General features: G+C 41.4%; 1 protein-coding gene across 1 annotated transcript in view; it reads right to left on the bottom strand.

Moving 5' to 3' along the window:
- The window catches only part of RNF115 (ring finger protein 115), a gene marked incomplete at both ends in the record, with an annotated part of 79897 nt that overhangs the window by 4509 nt on the left and 60050 nt on the right, over positions 1 to 15338 (bottom strand). The window contains 3 exons of the mRNA XM_080693202.1: positions 1033 to 1126; positions 2030 to 2102; positions 3225 to 3296. Of these exons, the coding sequence (XP_080549328.1) occupies positions 1033 to 1126; positions 2030 to 2102; positions 3225 to 3296 (239 nt within the window). The remainder of the gene's footprint in view (positions 1 to 1032; positions 1127 to 2029; positions 2103 to 3224; positions 3297 to 15338) is intronic.

Below are 15338 nucleotides of genomic sequence, written 5' to 3'. Positions count from 1 at the left end.
GCCTCAGCTGTCCTTTCAGCGAGGCCCTTCGCAACTCAGTGAGGCCCTGTTTCAACAATAAGAAGACTAAAAAATAGGGCTGGGGGTGTTGCTCAGAGGTGCAACGCCCCTGGATTCCATCCCCAGTACCCCACCACGCGAATAATGTCCTTTATCACTAAATTCCTTCTGTGCTTATAAATAAAATAATATCTATGACTAATGCACTTAACTCCCATAACACAAGGAAAAGTGAAACAAATCCCTGAGCTCTCATTTGTTCTCCTCCTCTGCCCCCAGGGCAGTATCCTCTGCCTGTCATTATTTCCAAAACTATTTTTCAATCACTTGGCGAGTTTGCTTCTACTAGAGGTCTCAACAGATTAGAATCAACTCTTGTATGTCTTTTATCATTTTATTTCCAACAACACCTGAAGAAGGGATGTGGTAATTACTCAGGAAATACCTGTTGATTAACCTAATGAAGGGGCAGAGACTTCCAATTCTGGTATAGAGATAGTCATTTTATTTTATTTTATTATTATTATTTTTGGTGGTACTGGGGATAGAACCCTTCTACCTCCAGGCTACACTCCCCCAGACTTTTTCTTTTTTTGCAGGTCTGGGGATGGAACCCAGGGGCATTTGACCTCCGAGCCCAATTTTTTATTCTTAATTTTGAAACAGGGTCTCACTGAGTTGCTGAGAGCCTCACTAAGTAGCTGAGGGTGTCCGTGAACCGCGATCCTCCCATCTCAGCCTCCCAAATGCTGAGATTACAAGCATGTGCCACCACGCCCAGCTCCCGGACCTATTTTTTTAATATTTTATTTGGAAACAGGGTCTCTTAAGACAGTGCGGCTGACTTCGAACCTGCGCGGTCCTCCTGTCTCCGCCTCCCAAGCTCGGGGATTACAAGCGTGCACCACCATGCCCGACAAGATAGGAATTTTAGAAGGCTATAGCTTCACCTGAAGATTCTCAGTATAGAAACGTACTGGAATTTTGAGCTGAGATCATAAAATGACAGAATAAATATGAAAATAAACCTACCAACTTGTTCCTGAGTTATTGTCACTGTTGGAAGAGATGTGATCTTTTCTTTGTCAGCTGGGGGAGGCCCTGTGTTTTCCAGTTGTCCTAAAAGCTACCAAAAAAAGGAAAAAGAGTAAGCCAACATGGCAGACATCTCAATATCCTTGGAGAGGGAGCTGCTCCAGCTGAGAATGAATAAACAGTGCAGGTATTAGAAATGTTAGTTGCTCTCACTTCTGCAAAGCTCAGATAGGTCTGAGTTTCTCCTTTTGTGCTGCTAGACACTTAAAATTGCTTTACAATTTCAGAGTGACATTCGTATAAACCTACAGACAGACCCAAGATTGCAAGGCCCACGTAGCAAAAAGTGTTATGATGTCATGAATAAAACCACAACTTAATAATAAAAAGCAATACCTAACTGGTCCAAAAACTTCATTCTGCCAGAAGGAAGAAAAGGGTGAGGATGTGGAGAGTGGCGCAGAACAAGCCAGAAATACATAAATTACTGCCTTTAAGAAGTCTTGACTATAAATGACATGCTTCTAGTGTCAGCAATCCACGAGGGAAATGAAAAACCAATCAAATCAAAACGTATGTGAGCAAGTGGAAGCACTTACACATGGCATGGGATACCTTTTTCTCTGCTTCCTTCCCCTACTTTGCTCCATCTAGCAGAAATCGCTATTTCAACATGTGAGACCCTCATTTTTTGTGTGAAGTACTGTTTTATAGAATACTCATAGGACTAAACAAGAGGCCAAAAATATACTGTTTGTTATGAGAAAAGTCTTTACTTTCTCTAGAAAACTCTTCTAGAAATCCCCTTGGATCTACGGTACACGGAGGCTGAGGTAAACCCCTGTTTATACCTTTAGTAAAATGGAAACCCAAATGCTCAAAATATTAGAGAAAGCAGAGTGACTGCCATTCAAGAAAGTAGCAGAAGGAAAGCAGGAGGCCTGTGGAACCATGAGACACACTGAACAGACACCCTCGAAAGGCAGCTCCTCACCTGGGTTACAATGGCATCAAGCCCTGCCTGACCCCAGGCATAGTCCCCAGGGTTGGAGTGCAGCATCCCGCTCCTATACGTGAGATGAGACAGACAGCATTAGATGGAGTGGCCAGACTGCCTTACACCAAAGAAAACCGGGCAGAGGGATCCTGTTCTCTCTCAGAGCTGGAAAGTCACTAGTCTTTTAGAATAAGGAGGCAAAGAATCTTTCTGTATTTTCAAGGTCAGATTATCTAGAGGTAGCTTCTCATTCCCTACAAATTTTACTTAACTGAAACATACAGTGTAAAGTTACCTAAAATACCACATGACACACCAAAAAGAGTGACTCATTGCCTGTTAGTTAAGAAAAGTTTGTCTTTTCTCTGACATTAAATATAGATGGAGCTGCTTTTTAAGGAGAGTTTTTCCTTCATCGCTGGCCAAAATCTACAGCAGACTTGGTTTGTTGGAGAGGCTGCCTATGGCCCTGGACAATAAGAAGCTTTCTAGCAGAGAAGCAGCCATAGCAGTCTCTGAATCACAACTCAGAGCCATTACAAAAGGAACTGGCAATGCCTCCTTCTCAGTGCTGCTGGTGCAGAACCCTGGATGACAGAGGTCTAGATTCTGGGTTGAGTATGTTTTAAAGAACTAGAGGCTTGGAAATGTGGCAAATGTGGGAAGGACAAAGGTCCTCCTGAGCAAAGAAGTCTCCTGGAGCAGAGTTATAGGTGGCAAATAATTTTCCAGACAAGAAATTACATCTTTAATCCCTAGCACATGATACTGAAGACAGGCTTGTGTTTCTTCTGACAAACCTTCTTACTCTGGAAGAAAGTTAAGTGTTAAGTTTTCAACCTCAAATAAATCTTTCTTTATCATCTAGAGGGGAAACTCGCAAGTCAGATACCAAGCCTAGCAGGGTCCATCTCATTTTCCACTGCAACACAACCTTCAGACCAGGATATAAAAGCAGTCAGACACATCCAGCACCCAAATGTCCTAGGGTCCAGGACAGTCACCCTGAGGCTGAACAATGAAAGGCAGGCCTGTGACCAAGCCTGGTTTTGGGTTCCAAGGCAATGGAGGCGACCACCTCCTGTCACATCTGCATACTCACCTATGCAGCTCTTTCCCGTTCTCTCTACAGCACAGAAACTAGCACCTAAAATGACGCTATTCCAGGGATAAACAGCAATTAGTTACTTACCAAGACAAAGGGTGTGAGGATCCAGGAATCGCAGAATTTGCAAAAAATCCTGCAAAGATCTGCTGTATTATTCTGTTAGAGGAGAAAAAAAAAAACAAATAGATAAGACAATCAATGAAAGTACTATATAGATATCTAGGGCTAACTAATCACCAACTACTCCCCCAAACCACAAATGGCTTCCCACTGACTACCACACAGGACATAGCACCAGAAATCAGTCTGCCACCTAGTGGTGCGCAATTGTGCTACTATGGTTATTCTCTCAAGCTCTACCATCCTATGAGTTAATTGATGTTTGTGAATTAAGCTGGAAATGAATTGATGTTATGATGCAGTTTCCAAACTATGTTCCCTGAATCTCTGGCACCAGTTTGAGAAGAGGTGCTGGGCCAGAGGGATTCTAGACACACTGCCTTTTAACAATGGCGGATCCATTTTTATGTGTCTTAGAAACTGGGTTTCTGTACGAGATAGCACTTAAAAGGTCTTAGTGAGGCGGGTGTGGTGGCGCACGCTTGTAATCCCTGCACTTGGGAGGCAGAGACAGGAGGATCGCGCAGGTCCAAAGCCAGCCTTGCTGGCTTAAGATACCCTGTTTCCAAATAAAAATATAAAAAAATAAGTGTCTGGAAGTGAAGGGTTTCCAGGAACCCCAGTACCACACACACACAAAAAAAAGTCTTAGTGAGACACTGTATCAAAATAAAGAATAAAAAATAGGGCTGGGGGTATAGCTCGGAGATAGAATGTCTCTGGGTTCAATCCCCAGTACCGCAAAAAAGGTCTTTTTTATATGTTTGAGAAAAATTCTATTGAAGAGTGTTTCAGATGACTAAATGTACACGCACACACACGTGCACATGCTTGGCACTTGTCATTCTAGACACTTAAGATGGCAAATGTACCCATTTCTTATACTAATGAGCTGGTCTTTGTTTCCAAAAGAGACATTGAGGTGATGCCTTAGCAAAAGAAAAAAAAAAAAGAAGGAATATAGTTTTACTGTATTTCCTATGTTCTGAATGATAAGCACTTTTAACTCTAGTTCCCACTTTTACACCATTTAATAAAACTTTGAAAGTAGCCAACATTATACTTTCCCTGCTACAAAAATTTAACAATAGGTAACTATACTATTTCCCCAATAATTTTGTTTGTTTTGTATTATGCTTGCTTGCTTGCTTGATTTATTTTTTTAGTACTGAGGATTGAACCCAAGGGCATTCTACCTCCAACCTTTACCCCTAGCCCTATTTTATTTCTTATTTTGAAACAGGGTCTAAGTTATGGAGGGCCTCACCAAAGTAGCTGAGACTGCTGGGGGTGGTAGCACACTTGTGATTCCAGCATTTGGGAAGCTGAGACAGGAGTATCACTGTTTGTGGATAGCCTCAGCTACTTAGTAAGGCCCTTTGCAACTCAGTAAGACTATGTTTCAAAATAAAGAATAAAAACTAGGGCTGAGAGGTATAGCTCAGAGGTAGAATGTCCCTGGGTTCCATAGCCAGTACTGCAAATAAAATAAAATAAAGTAGCTGAGGCTGGTCTCAAACCTGTGATCCTCCTAATTCAGCCTCCCAAGTACTAGGATTACAAGCATGCACCACTATGTCTGGCTTTTTTCTTTTACTTTTTGTGTGTGTGTGTGTGTGTGTGTGTGTGTGTGTGTGTGAGACTGGGGATGGAACACAGGGACATTATACCACTGAGATACACTCCCAGCCTTATTATTATTATTATTTTTTTTTTTTTTTTGCAGATCTGGGGATGGAACCCAGGGGCATTTGACTTCCGAGCCACACCCCCTGCCCTATTTTTATTCTTTATTTTGAAACAGGGTCTCACTAAGTTGCCGAGGGCCTCACTAAGTAGCTGAGGCTGTCTGAGAACTGCGATCCTCCAGTTTCAGCCTCCCAAATACTGGGATTACAAGCGTGCACCACCATGCCTGGCTCCCAGCCTTATTTTATTCTTTTATTTTGAAACAGGGTCTCACTAAGTTGCAGGAAGCCTCACTAAGTAGCTACGGCTGGCCACGAATCTGCGATCCTTCTATCCCAGCCTCCCAAGTACTGGGATTACAAGCATGTGCCAATGTGCCTGGCTTTTATTTTTATTTTGAAATGGTCTCGTAGATTGACAAGAATCTCAATACTTGAACCTGTGATCTTCCAGTCTCAGCCTCCCAAGTACTGGAATTATAAGCGTGAGCCACCACACCTGACTTAGTGATTTACTTCTTACAGATAAAATATGGCAGAAATGGTAATATGTGGCTTGCACGATTAGGCTATAAAAAGTCATTATGATTTATTTCCTTCTTCCTCTGTCTCTCTTGGGTTATTTATCTGAAAGAAGCCAGCTCCCAAATCACGGGGACATTCAAAGGGCCCTCTGAAGAGGCCCATATGGTGAGGAACTCGGGCCTTCTGCCAAAACCCACATGAATAAGCCGCCCTGGAATTTCTTTCCAGGCCCAATGAAGTGTTCAGATGACTGCAGCCAAAGCCAGTATGGTGATTATCACCTCAAGAAACCTTTCATACCTAGTGTGGTGGCATGTGCCTGTGATCCCAGTATTTGGGAGGCTGAGGCAGGAGGATCATAGATTTGAGGTAGCCTCAGCTTTAGCAAGCCCTCCTCAACCTAGTGAAATTCTTTCAAAGTAGAATGCTCCTGAGAAGAAAAAGAAGAAGAAGAAGAAGAAGAAGAAGAAGAAGAAGAAGAAGAAGAAGAAGAAGAAGAAGAGGAGGAGGAGGAGGAGGAGGAAGAGGAGGAGGAGGAGGAGGAGGAGGAAAGAAGAAGAGGAGGAGGGAAGAAGAGGAGGAGGAAGAGGAAGAAGAAGAGGAGGGAGGAAGAGGAAGAGGAGGAGGAGGAAGGGAAGGAAGGAAGGAAGGAAGGGAGGGAGGGAGGGAGGGAGGGAGGGAGGAGGCAGGCTGGGTATGATGGCACATGCCTATAATCCCAGTACTTGAGAGGCTGAAACAGGAAGATCATAGATTCAAAGTCAGCCTGGGCAACTTAGCAAGGCCCTCCACAACTTAGTAAGATCCCGTTTCCAAATAAGAAACAAAATAGGGTTGGAGGTATAACTGGAGGTAGAATGCCTCTGGGTTCAATCCCTAGTAAAAGAAAGAAAAAAGAAAGAAAGGGGAAAGGAAAGAAAAGGAAAGAGAGAGAAAGAAAAGGAAGGAAAGAAGTCAGGCAGGCTGGCCTTATCAGAACCATCTAGTTAAGCTGTTCTGTTATCATAAACTGCTAAATTCTGGGGTAATCGGTTGGTTACACAGCAAAAGATAACTAACATTAGCAGTGCATGGTGGCACATGCCTGTAATCCCAGTACTTGGGGAGGTGGAGATGGGAGGATCACAGGTTGAAGGCCAGCTTCAGCAACTTAATGAGATTCTCAGCAACCTAAGAAGACCGTGTTTCAAAACAAAAACTAAGAAAAGGGCAGGCGGGGGTGGTAGGGGTAGCTCAGAGGTCAAAGACCACTGGGTTCAATTTCCAATACCCCCAAAAGATAACTAACATCACCCTCCCTCCCCTGTATGCCAGGCACAGGAAGGGTAAGTGCTTGAATTGACCAAGGATAAGCACAGTGATCAAGTCTAAAGATTAGGTCCACAAAGCGATTAAGCGGACCTATGCACATGCTCAGCTGGCCGGGGTGCTGGCCAGCACTGACTGGTGAGTAATTCTTCCTTCTTGGTTCTTACTTTCTGGAAGTCAGGTGTTGGGGTCATGTTTTCTCAACAGAAACATAAACTGCTCAGGTGGCCCCAGTAAGTGATAAGTTATTGTTCAAAAATTATCTTCAGTTGGTGTGCACAGAATTTATGCTGAGTTTTCTTATTGTTAAATCATTTCTGAAGCTAAATGTGAGAGTGTGAGTGGAAGAAAAACAGCATGTATGTTTTCAACTTTAGCAAATCCCAGAAAAGAAGTCAACACACAGTCTAGAGCAGAAGTTATATGCTAAGACTAGATAAGAGTTTGCTTTTTTTTTTTTTTTTGTGGTACTAGGGATTAAACCCAGTGGTGTTCTACCTCTGAGATAAGTCTACAGCTTTTTTTTTTTTTAATGTGGAAATTAGACCAGAGACTTTGACGCTCCTTAAAGAGGGCATAGGTCCAACACCGCAACACATAGGCACAGATAAAAGCTTTCTCAACAAGACCCCAAAGGCAAAAGAAACTAAAATGCGAATCAATACGTGGGATTGCATGAAACTAAAGAGTTTCTGTACAACAAAGGAAACTGTTAAGAACCTCAATCGAAGTCAGGCATGGTGGCCGCGCTTGAGAGGCTGAGACAGGATTGCACAGGTTCAAAGCCAGCTGTGCTGGCTTAAGAGACCCTGTTTCAAAAAAAAAAAAAAAATAGGTCTGGGAGTGTAGCCCGGAGGTAGAAGGGTTTCCAGGAACCCCAGTACCACCAAAAAAGAAAAAAAAAAAAAACACCTTAATTGAGAGCCAACAGAATGGGAAAAGATTTTTGCTACCTACTCCTCCAATGGAGGAGTAATATCTAGAATATACAGAGAACTCAAGAAACTCAGCACTAGCCGGGCGTGGTGGCGCACACTTGTAATTCCTGCGCTGGGGAGGCGGAGACAGGAGGATCACACAGGTTTTTTTTTTTTTTTTTTTGGTGGTACTGGGGTTCCTGGAAGCCCTTCTTCCTCCGGGCTATACTCCCAGACCTATTTTATATTTTTGAAACAGGGTCTCTTACGCCAGCGCCGCTGGCTTCGAACCTGCGAGATCCTCCTGTCTCCGCCTCCCAAGCGCGGGGATTACAAGCGTGCGCCACCACGCCCGGCAGGATCACACAGGTTTGAAGTCAGCTGTGCTGGCTTAAGAGACCCTGTTTCCAAATAAAAAGTATAAAATAGGTCTGGGAGTGTAGCCCGGAGGTAGAAGGACTTCCAGGAACCCCGGTACCACCAAAAAAAAAAAAAAAAAAAAGAAAAGAAACTCAGCACTAAGAAAACAAATAACCCAATTAAAAAAAAATGGGCAAGTGAATTAAATAGACACTTCATGAAAGACGAAATTCAAATGACCAATAAATGCATGAAAAAATGCTCAACATTATTAGCAATCAGAGAGATGCAAATCAAAACTACCCTGAGATTTCACCTAACTCCAACTAGAATGGCAATCATTCAAAACACAAACAACAACAAATGCTGGCGAGGATGTGGTGTTGGTGGGATTGCAAATTAGTGCAACCACTTTGGAAAACAGTATGGAGGATCCTCAGAATAATGGGAACTAACTTACCATTTGATTCAGCAATACCACTACTGGGTATCTACCCAAAAGAAAGGAAACCAAACTACCAAACTACCAAACTAATGTATCCGTACTATGTTCATAGCTGCACAGTTCACCATCGCCAAACTATGAAAACAGCCAAGATGTCCATCAACAGATGAATGGATTACAAAACTATGGGATATGCACACAATGGAATTTTACTCAGCCATAAAGAAAAACACAATTACATCATTTACAGGGAAATGGATAGAACTGGAGACATTATGCTAAGTGAGATTAGTCAGTCACAAAAAATAAGAAATCGGATGCTTTCCCTAATATGCAAAAGCTACAGAGAAACTCTAGATGAAGGAGATCCTATAAAGGAGCAAATAAGACAACCTAACTGAGGGGATGGGAGAATGAAGAGAGAAACTCTCTAAAGCACATGATGTACTTAAACAAATATATCAAAGTCAATTACTAAGCCAAGCATGGATAGGAGGGATGGGGAGGGAATGGGGTAGGGATCTGGTAAGTGCTAATTGGGTGATGTGCGCATGTATGCCTCCACAAGTCTTTTATCCCATTAAGATATATAACTACAAGGCACCAATTAAAAAAAAAAAAAGTTAGCCAGGCGTGTTGGTGCACGCTTGTAATCCCAGCATTTGGGAGGCTGAGACAGGAGGATCACAGTTCGCGGACAGCCTCAGCTACTTAGGCCCTCTGCAACTCAGTGAGACCCTGTTTCAAATAAAGAATAAAAAATAGGGCAGGGGATGTAGCTCAGAGGTTAAATGCCTCTGGGTTCCATTCCCAGACCCGCCCCCCCCAAAAAAAAAAGTTAAAAAAAAAAGCTAAACCAGTTGGTGGTACACGCTTGTAATTCCAGTGCTTGGGAGGCTGAGACAAGAGGATCGGAAGTTCATGGCCAGCCTCAGCTACTTAGTGAAACCCTGCTTCAGAATAAAGAATAAAAAATGGGACTGGGGTTGTAGCTTGGAGGTAGAATACCCCTGGGTTCCATCCCCTGTACTGAAAGAAAGAAAGAAAGAAAGAAAGAAAGAAAGAAAGAAAGAAAGAAAGAAAAGCTCTAAGGCCATTTTGGTAGAACTACTAAGGGAAATCTGATAAAAATTATAGTTATTATTAATTAAATCACCCTAAGAAACTAAGAATAAAACTAAGCATTTAAAACATGATCATGGAGTTAGGCGTGGTGGCGCACGCTTGTAATCCCTGCGCTTGGGAGGCTGAGACAGGAGAATAACACAGGTTCGAAGCCAGCCTCAGCTACTTAGTGAGGCTCTCAGCAACTAAGTAAGACCCGGTTTCCAAATAAAATATAAAATTGGTTGGAAATATAAAATATAGTATAGCCCAGAGGTAAGTAAATATAAAACATGGGCCAGGTATGGTGGTGCATGCTTGTAATCCCGGCATTGGGAGGTGGAGACTAGAGGATTGTGGTTCACGGACAGCCTCAGCTCCTTAGTGAAGCCCTTTACAACTCAGTGAGACTGTTTCTTTTCTTTTTCTTTTTTTTTTTTTTTTTTGCGGGTCTGGGGATGGAACCCAAGGGCATTGGACCTCAAGCTACACCCGCAGCCCTATTTTTTATTCCTTATTTTGAAACTGGGTCTCACTGAGTTGCAGAGGGCCTAACTAGCTGAGGCTGTCCGCGAACCGCAATCCTCTGGTCTCAGCATCCCGAATGTTGGGATTATAAGTGTGTGCCACCACGCCCAGCTGGAGACCCTATTTCAAAAAATATACACTAAAAAATAGGACCAGGATGTAGCTTGGAGGTAGAATTCCCCTGGGTTCCATCCCAAGTATCACAAAAATAAATAAATACATACATACATACATACATACATACATACATAAAAAATAAATAAACAAATAATGTCGGGCGTGGTGGCGCATGCTTGTAATCCCCGAGCTTGGGAGGCTGAGACAGGAGGATCTCGCTGGTTCGAAGCCAGCCTTAGCTGGCTTAAGAGACCCTGTTTCCAAATAGCTCTGGGAGTGTAGGCTGGAGGTAGAAGGCCACTGGGTTCCATCCCCAGTACCACCAAAAAAAAAAAAAAAAAAAGGAATAAATAAATAAATAAAATATGTTCATGCATATATTAGATATACAAAGCAAAACATGCTTATTAACAAAAAAAAACACTAATTCACTTCCACAGAAAACAGGAAGACAAAGTATTTACTACTGGACAATTTTGTTTTCATAATATAGTCAATACATCAAGTAAGAAAAAATAGTAAGAAGTACACATATAGAAAAGAAAACTATACACCAAATTTGGTACAAATTTGTACCAAATTTGGTGTAGAAAACTGAAGAAAATAAAATGAAAAACTATTACGGTTAATACATGAATTAAACTAAATAGAAAAATGATGAGCAACAAAAAGCTTTTCAGCAATAATCAGCTAAAAAGTCAAGAGTAAGCCAAGTATGGTGATGCACACTTGTAATCCCAGTACTTGGGAGGCTGAGACAGGAGGATCGCAGGTTCACTGCTAACCTTATCAACTTAGTGAGGTCTTTAGCAAGTTAGTGAGAATTTGATTCAAAATAAAAAAATAAAATAGGACTGAGGGTATGACTTAGATGTAGAATGCTCCTGGATCACAAAAAAGTGTATAAAAAGGTCACTGAATGACATAAAAAAGTATCTCTGAACTTTCTGCTCAATTTTGCTGTGAACCTAAAACTGCTCTGAAAAAGAAAATCTATTTAAAAACAATGAAAAATGAGCCATAGGCCTAAATGAAAATTTCAAAACTATTAAAAAACTGCAAGCCTGGCATAATGGCCCATGCTTTTATTCCAGTACTTGGGAGGCTGAGACAGGAGGATCAGAGGTTTGAAGCCAGCCTCTGCAATGTAACGAGGCCATCTGCAACTTAGTGAGACCCTGTTTCCAGTAAGAAATAAAATTGGGCTGGGGGTGTAGCTCAAAGGAAGAATGCCCTTGGGTTCAATCCCCTGTTATCTCACATAGAGTGCCAACTGTCCCCAAATTAAATGTAAATCCAATGAACTTCAAGTCAAAATCCTAATAGGAAGAAGAAGAGAATGGCAAATTGTATCTAAAATCCATCTAGAAAGGTCAATGTTAAGAGACGCATTAAGAAATTCTTAAAAGAACAAAGATGGGGGGATTTTCCTTATAACGTATCAAATCAGAATATAAATGAAAGCAGGTAAACTAGTGTGGTACCTGCACTAAAGCACATACATAAACATCTATAGAACTTAACAGAGAATACAGAAATAAATAAGTATAAAATGCATATATAATCAAGATGATATTTCAAATCAGATGGATTAGTCAATAAATTATGCTGCAAATAACTGGGGATACCGTCTGGGGGAATAAGACCTTTATTTAAAAAATACAGATGAATAAGACAGGTGTGGTGGCACACACTTGTAATCCAAGTACTTGAGAGGCTGAGACAGAAAGGATTGCAGGTTCACAGCCAGCATCAGCTATATAGTGAGACCCTATTTAAAATAATAATAATAGGCCGGGTGTGGTGGCGCATGCTTGTAATCCCGGAGCTTGGGAGGCAGAGATAGGAGGATCGCGCAAGTTTGAAGCCAGCCGCGCGTACTGGCTTAGGAGACCCTGTTTCCAAATAAAAATGTAAAAATGGGTCTGGGAGTGTAGCCCGGAGGTAGAAGGGCTTCCAGGAACCCCAGTACCACAAAAAAAGATAATAATAATAATAATAATAATAATAATAATAATAATAATAATAATACAATAACAACAACAACAACAACAACAATAAAAGCCAGGCGTGGTGGCACATGCTTGTAATCCCAGCATTTGGGAGGCTGAGACAGGAGAATTATGGTTCAAGGACAGCCTGAGCTACTAATTAGTGAGGCCTTTTGCAACTCAGTGAGACCCTGTTTCAAAGGGGTGTTTCTTGGAGTTTGAATGCCCCTGGGTTCAATACCCAGTACTGCAAAAAAAAAAAAAAAAAAAAAGAATAGAAAAAATAAAAAATAGTGCTGGGGGTATAGCTCAGAGGTAGAATGCTCCTGGGTTCAATTTCTAGTACTGGGAAAAAAAATACAGAAGAAAAAAATACTCTTTACTCACCTGAGATAGAGACATAAAACCCTATCAGGGTCAAGAACTTTCCATGAAAGCTGGTAGTTGGACATACGCTCAAGATGGCTCTAAGGGTCTAAACGTGGAGTCACTTTCACATTACATAGGGAGAGCTATCTAATCATGATGCCGAACACAGGAACGCAGATTCAAGAGAGGATGATGACAGACAAAAATAACATCTTACTGAAAAACTGGATTCATCTACAGACTTAGTTCACATCAGTACTTCTCAATATAAACCCAAGAGAGATTTAGGAATCTGAGGAACAGTTTTCTAGTCATAGTAAACAGGAGGCTCCATTCCTATCTACTAAATAGGAACAAGGAGGGCAAGCTACTCTCCAATACACGGAAAGCAACCACGTCCAACAAAGAACTGCCCTCCAACAGGCATGCATATATATATATATATATATATTTGGGGGGTAGTACTGGAGGTGGAACCAAGGGGCTTTTCTTCCTCTGGGCTTTACTCCCAGAATCTATTTTATACTTTATTTGGAAACAGGGTCTCACTAAGTTACTGAGAGCCTAAGTAGCTGAGGCTGGCTTCAAACCTGTGTGATCCTGTCTTAGCCTCCCAAGCGCTGGGATTATAAGCGTGCACCACCACATCCAGCCAACATAAATTTTTAATATCCTGCCTGGACATTCATTTAGTGAAAAACTGCCTATTTATAATTAATTTAGACTAAACCAAACTCCATTCTACACATAAAGTATTTTCCATACAGTCTTTTTTTTTTTTTTTTTGGTAGCACTAGGGATTGAACCCAGCAGCATTCTACCGCAGAGCTACACCCCCAGCCCTATTTTTCAATTTTTATTTTGAAACTCATTAAGTTGCAGAGAGCCTTACTAAGTCACTGAGGCTGTCCATAAACCCAAGATCCTCCTGTCTCAGTCTCCCAAGTACTTGAATTACAAGTGTGTACCACCATACCCGACTCCATACTTTTTTTTCTTTTTTGACAGTATTGGGGATGGAACCCAGGAGCATTCTACCTCTGAGCTACACCCTCAGCCCTATTTTTTTAATTCTTTATTTTGAAACAGGGTCTCAATGAGTTGCAAAGGGCCTCACTAAGTAGCTGAGGCTGTCCACGATCTGTGATTCTCCCGGTCTCTGCCTCCTGAATGCTGGGATTACAAGTGTGTGCCACCACGCCCAGCCTCCATACAGTCTTAATATATGATATGTACAGTCTGCTCTCTATATCCACAGGTTCCAAGGATTCACTAAATTTCCTATTTGAAACATGCAGGAGGGAAAGAACAAATAAACACTGCATATGTACTGAACACATACAGAAATTTTTCTTTGTCATTATTCCCTAACCAACATAGTATAACAAATACTTATATAGCACTTAAATTCTATTAGTTATTATAAGTAACCTAGAGGATTTCACACATACAGGAAGATATACACACACGTTATATGGAAGCACCACCCCTTTTTAGATAAGAAACTTGAGCATCTGCAAAAGTCCTGAAACTAATCCACCTAAGATACCAAGGGACAGCTATAGACTGAATTTTTCAGGACAGCAACTGAAAAATCAAGGGAAACTTATACTTCATCCCCCCAGAACTTTCCCAAGAGTTCATCAGTTGGAAAATCCTAACACTCTACTAATGCTGCATGTGGCGGATTAACCGTCAATATAATATTCTGCTGTCTCTATTTGTAGCTGTCACATTCTTAATGATTCTAATACACAGAGGCAAGACTCTGATTTTTCATTTTCTCTCCCAGAATATTCATGGATAAGCATTTATATATTGACACATATTTTATCTATTGCTTTCCTTTTATTTATCCTTTTGAAAGTGATACATATGCATGGTTTTTTGGGTGTTTTTTTTTGTTTTGTGTGTGTGTGTGTGTGTGTGTGTGTGTGTGTGTGTGTGTGTGTGTGGTACTGGGAGTGGAACCCAAAGGCTTTCTACCTCTGGCTATACTCCCAGCCCTATTTTTATATTTTATTTGGAAACAGGGTCTCACTAAGTTGCTGAGAGCCTAAGTAGCTGAGGCTGGCTTCGAACCCGTGCAATCCTCCTGTCTCAGCCTCCCAAGCGTGGGGATTACAAGCATAAGCCACCATGCCCGGCTTGTATGCATGTTTTTAAACTTGTGTTTTATAGGTTGCATTATCAATGGATTTCAAGTCAAGATAGTAAAGAACATTACAAGATATGTTATAAAAAGATGTTAGATTTTACATAGTCTAAAGACATTTGAGTTATGTAAGAGATATTCTAATTTTTTCTTGAGTTACATTAAATTGGATTTCTGTCACTTGAAACCAAAAAGAATTCTGACTAGTAGAACCATGAAAACACAAGGTAAAGAAAATACAGGTGTAACTTTTTTTTTTTTTTTTTTTGTGGTACTGGGGTTCCTGGAAGCCCTTCTACCTCCGGGATACACTCCCAGACCTATTTTATACTTTTTTAAATTTTTGGAAACAGGGTCTCTTAAGCCAGCACAGCTGGCTTCGAACCTGCGTGATCTTCCTGTCTCTGCCTCCCAAGCACGGGGATTACAAGTGTGCGCCACCACGCCCGGCTCAGGAATAACTTTTTAAAATCTTGCTCTAAGCCTGGCGTGGTGGCACATGCTTGTAATCCCAGCATTTGGGAGGCTGAGAGGAGGATCCGAGTTCATGGACAGCCTCAGCTACTTAGTA

The sequence above is a fragment of the Muscardinus avellanarius genome, assembly GCF_963383645.1.
Source record: "Muscardinus avellanarius genome assembly, chromosome: 3".
NCBI lineage: Eukaryota > Metazoa > Chordata > Mammalia > Rodentia > Gliridae > Muscardinus > Muscardinus avellanarius.
This window is presented reverse-complemented; position numbering and strand designations above follow the sequence as displayed.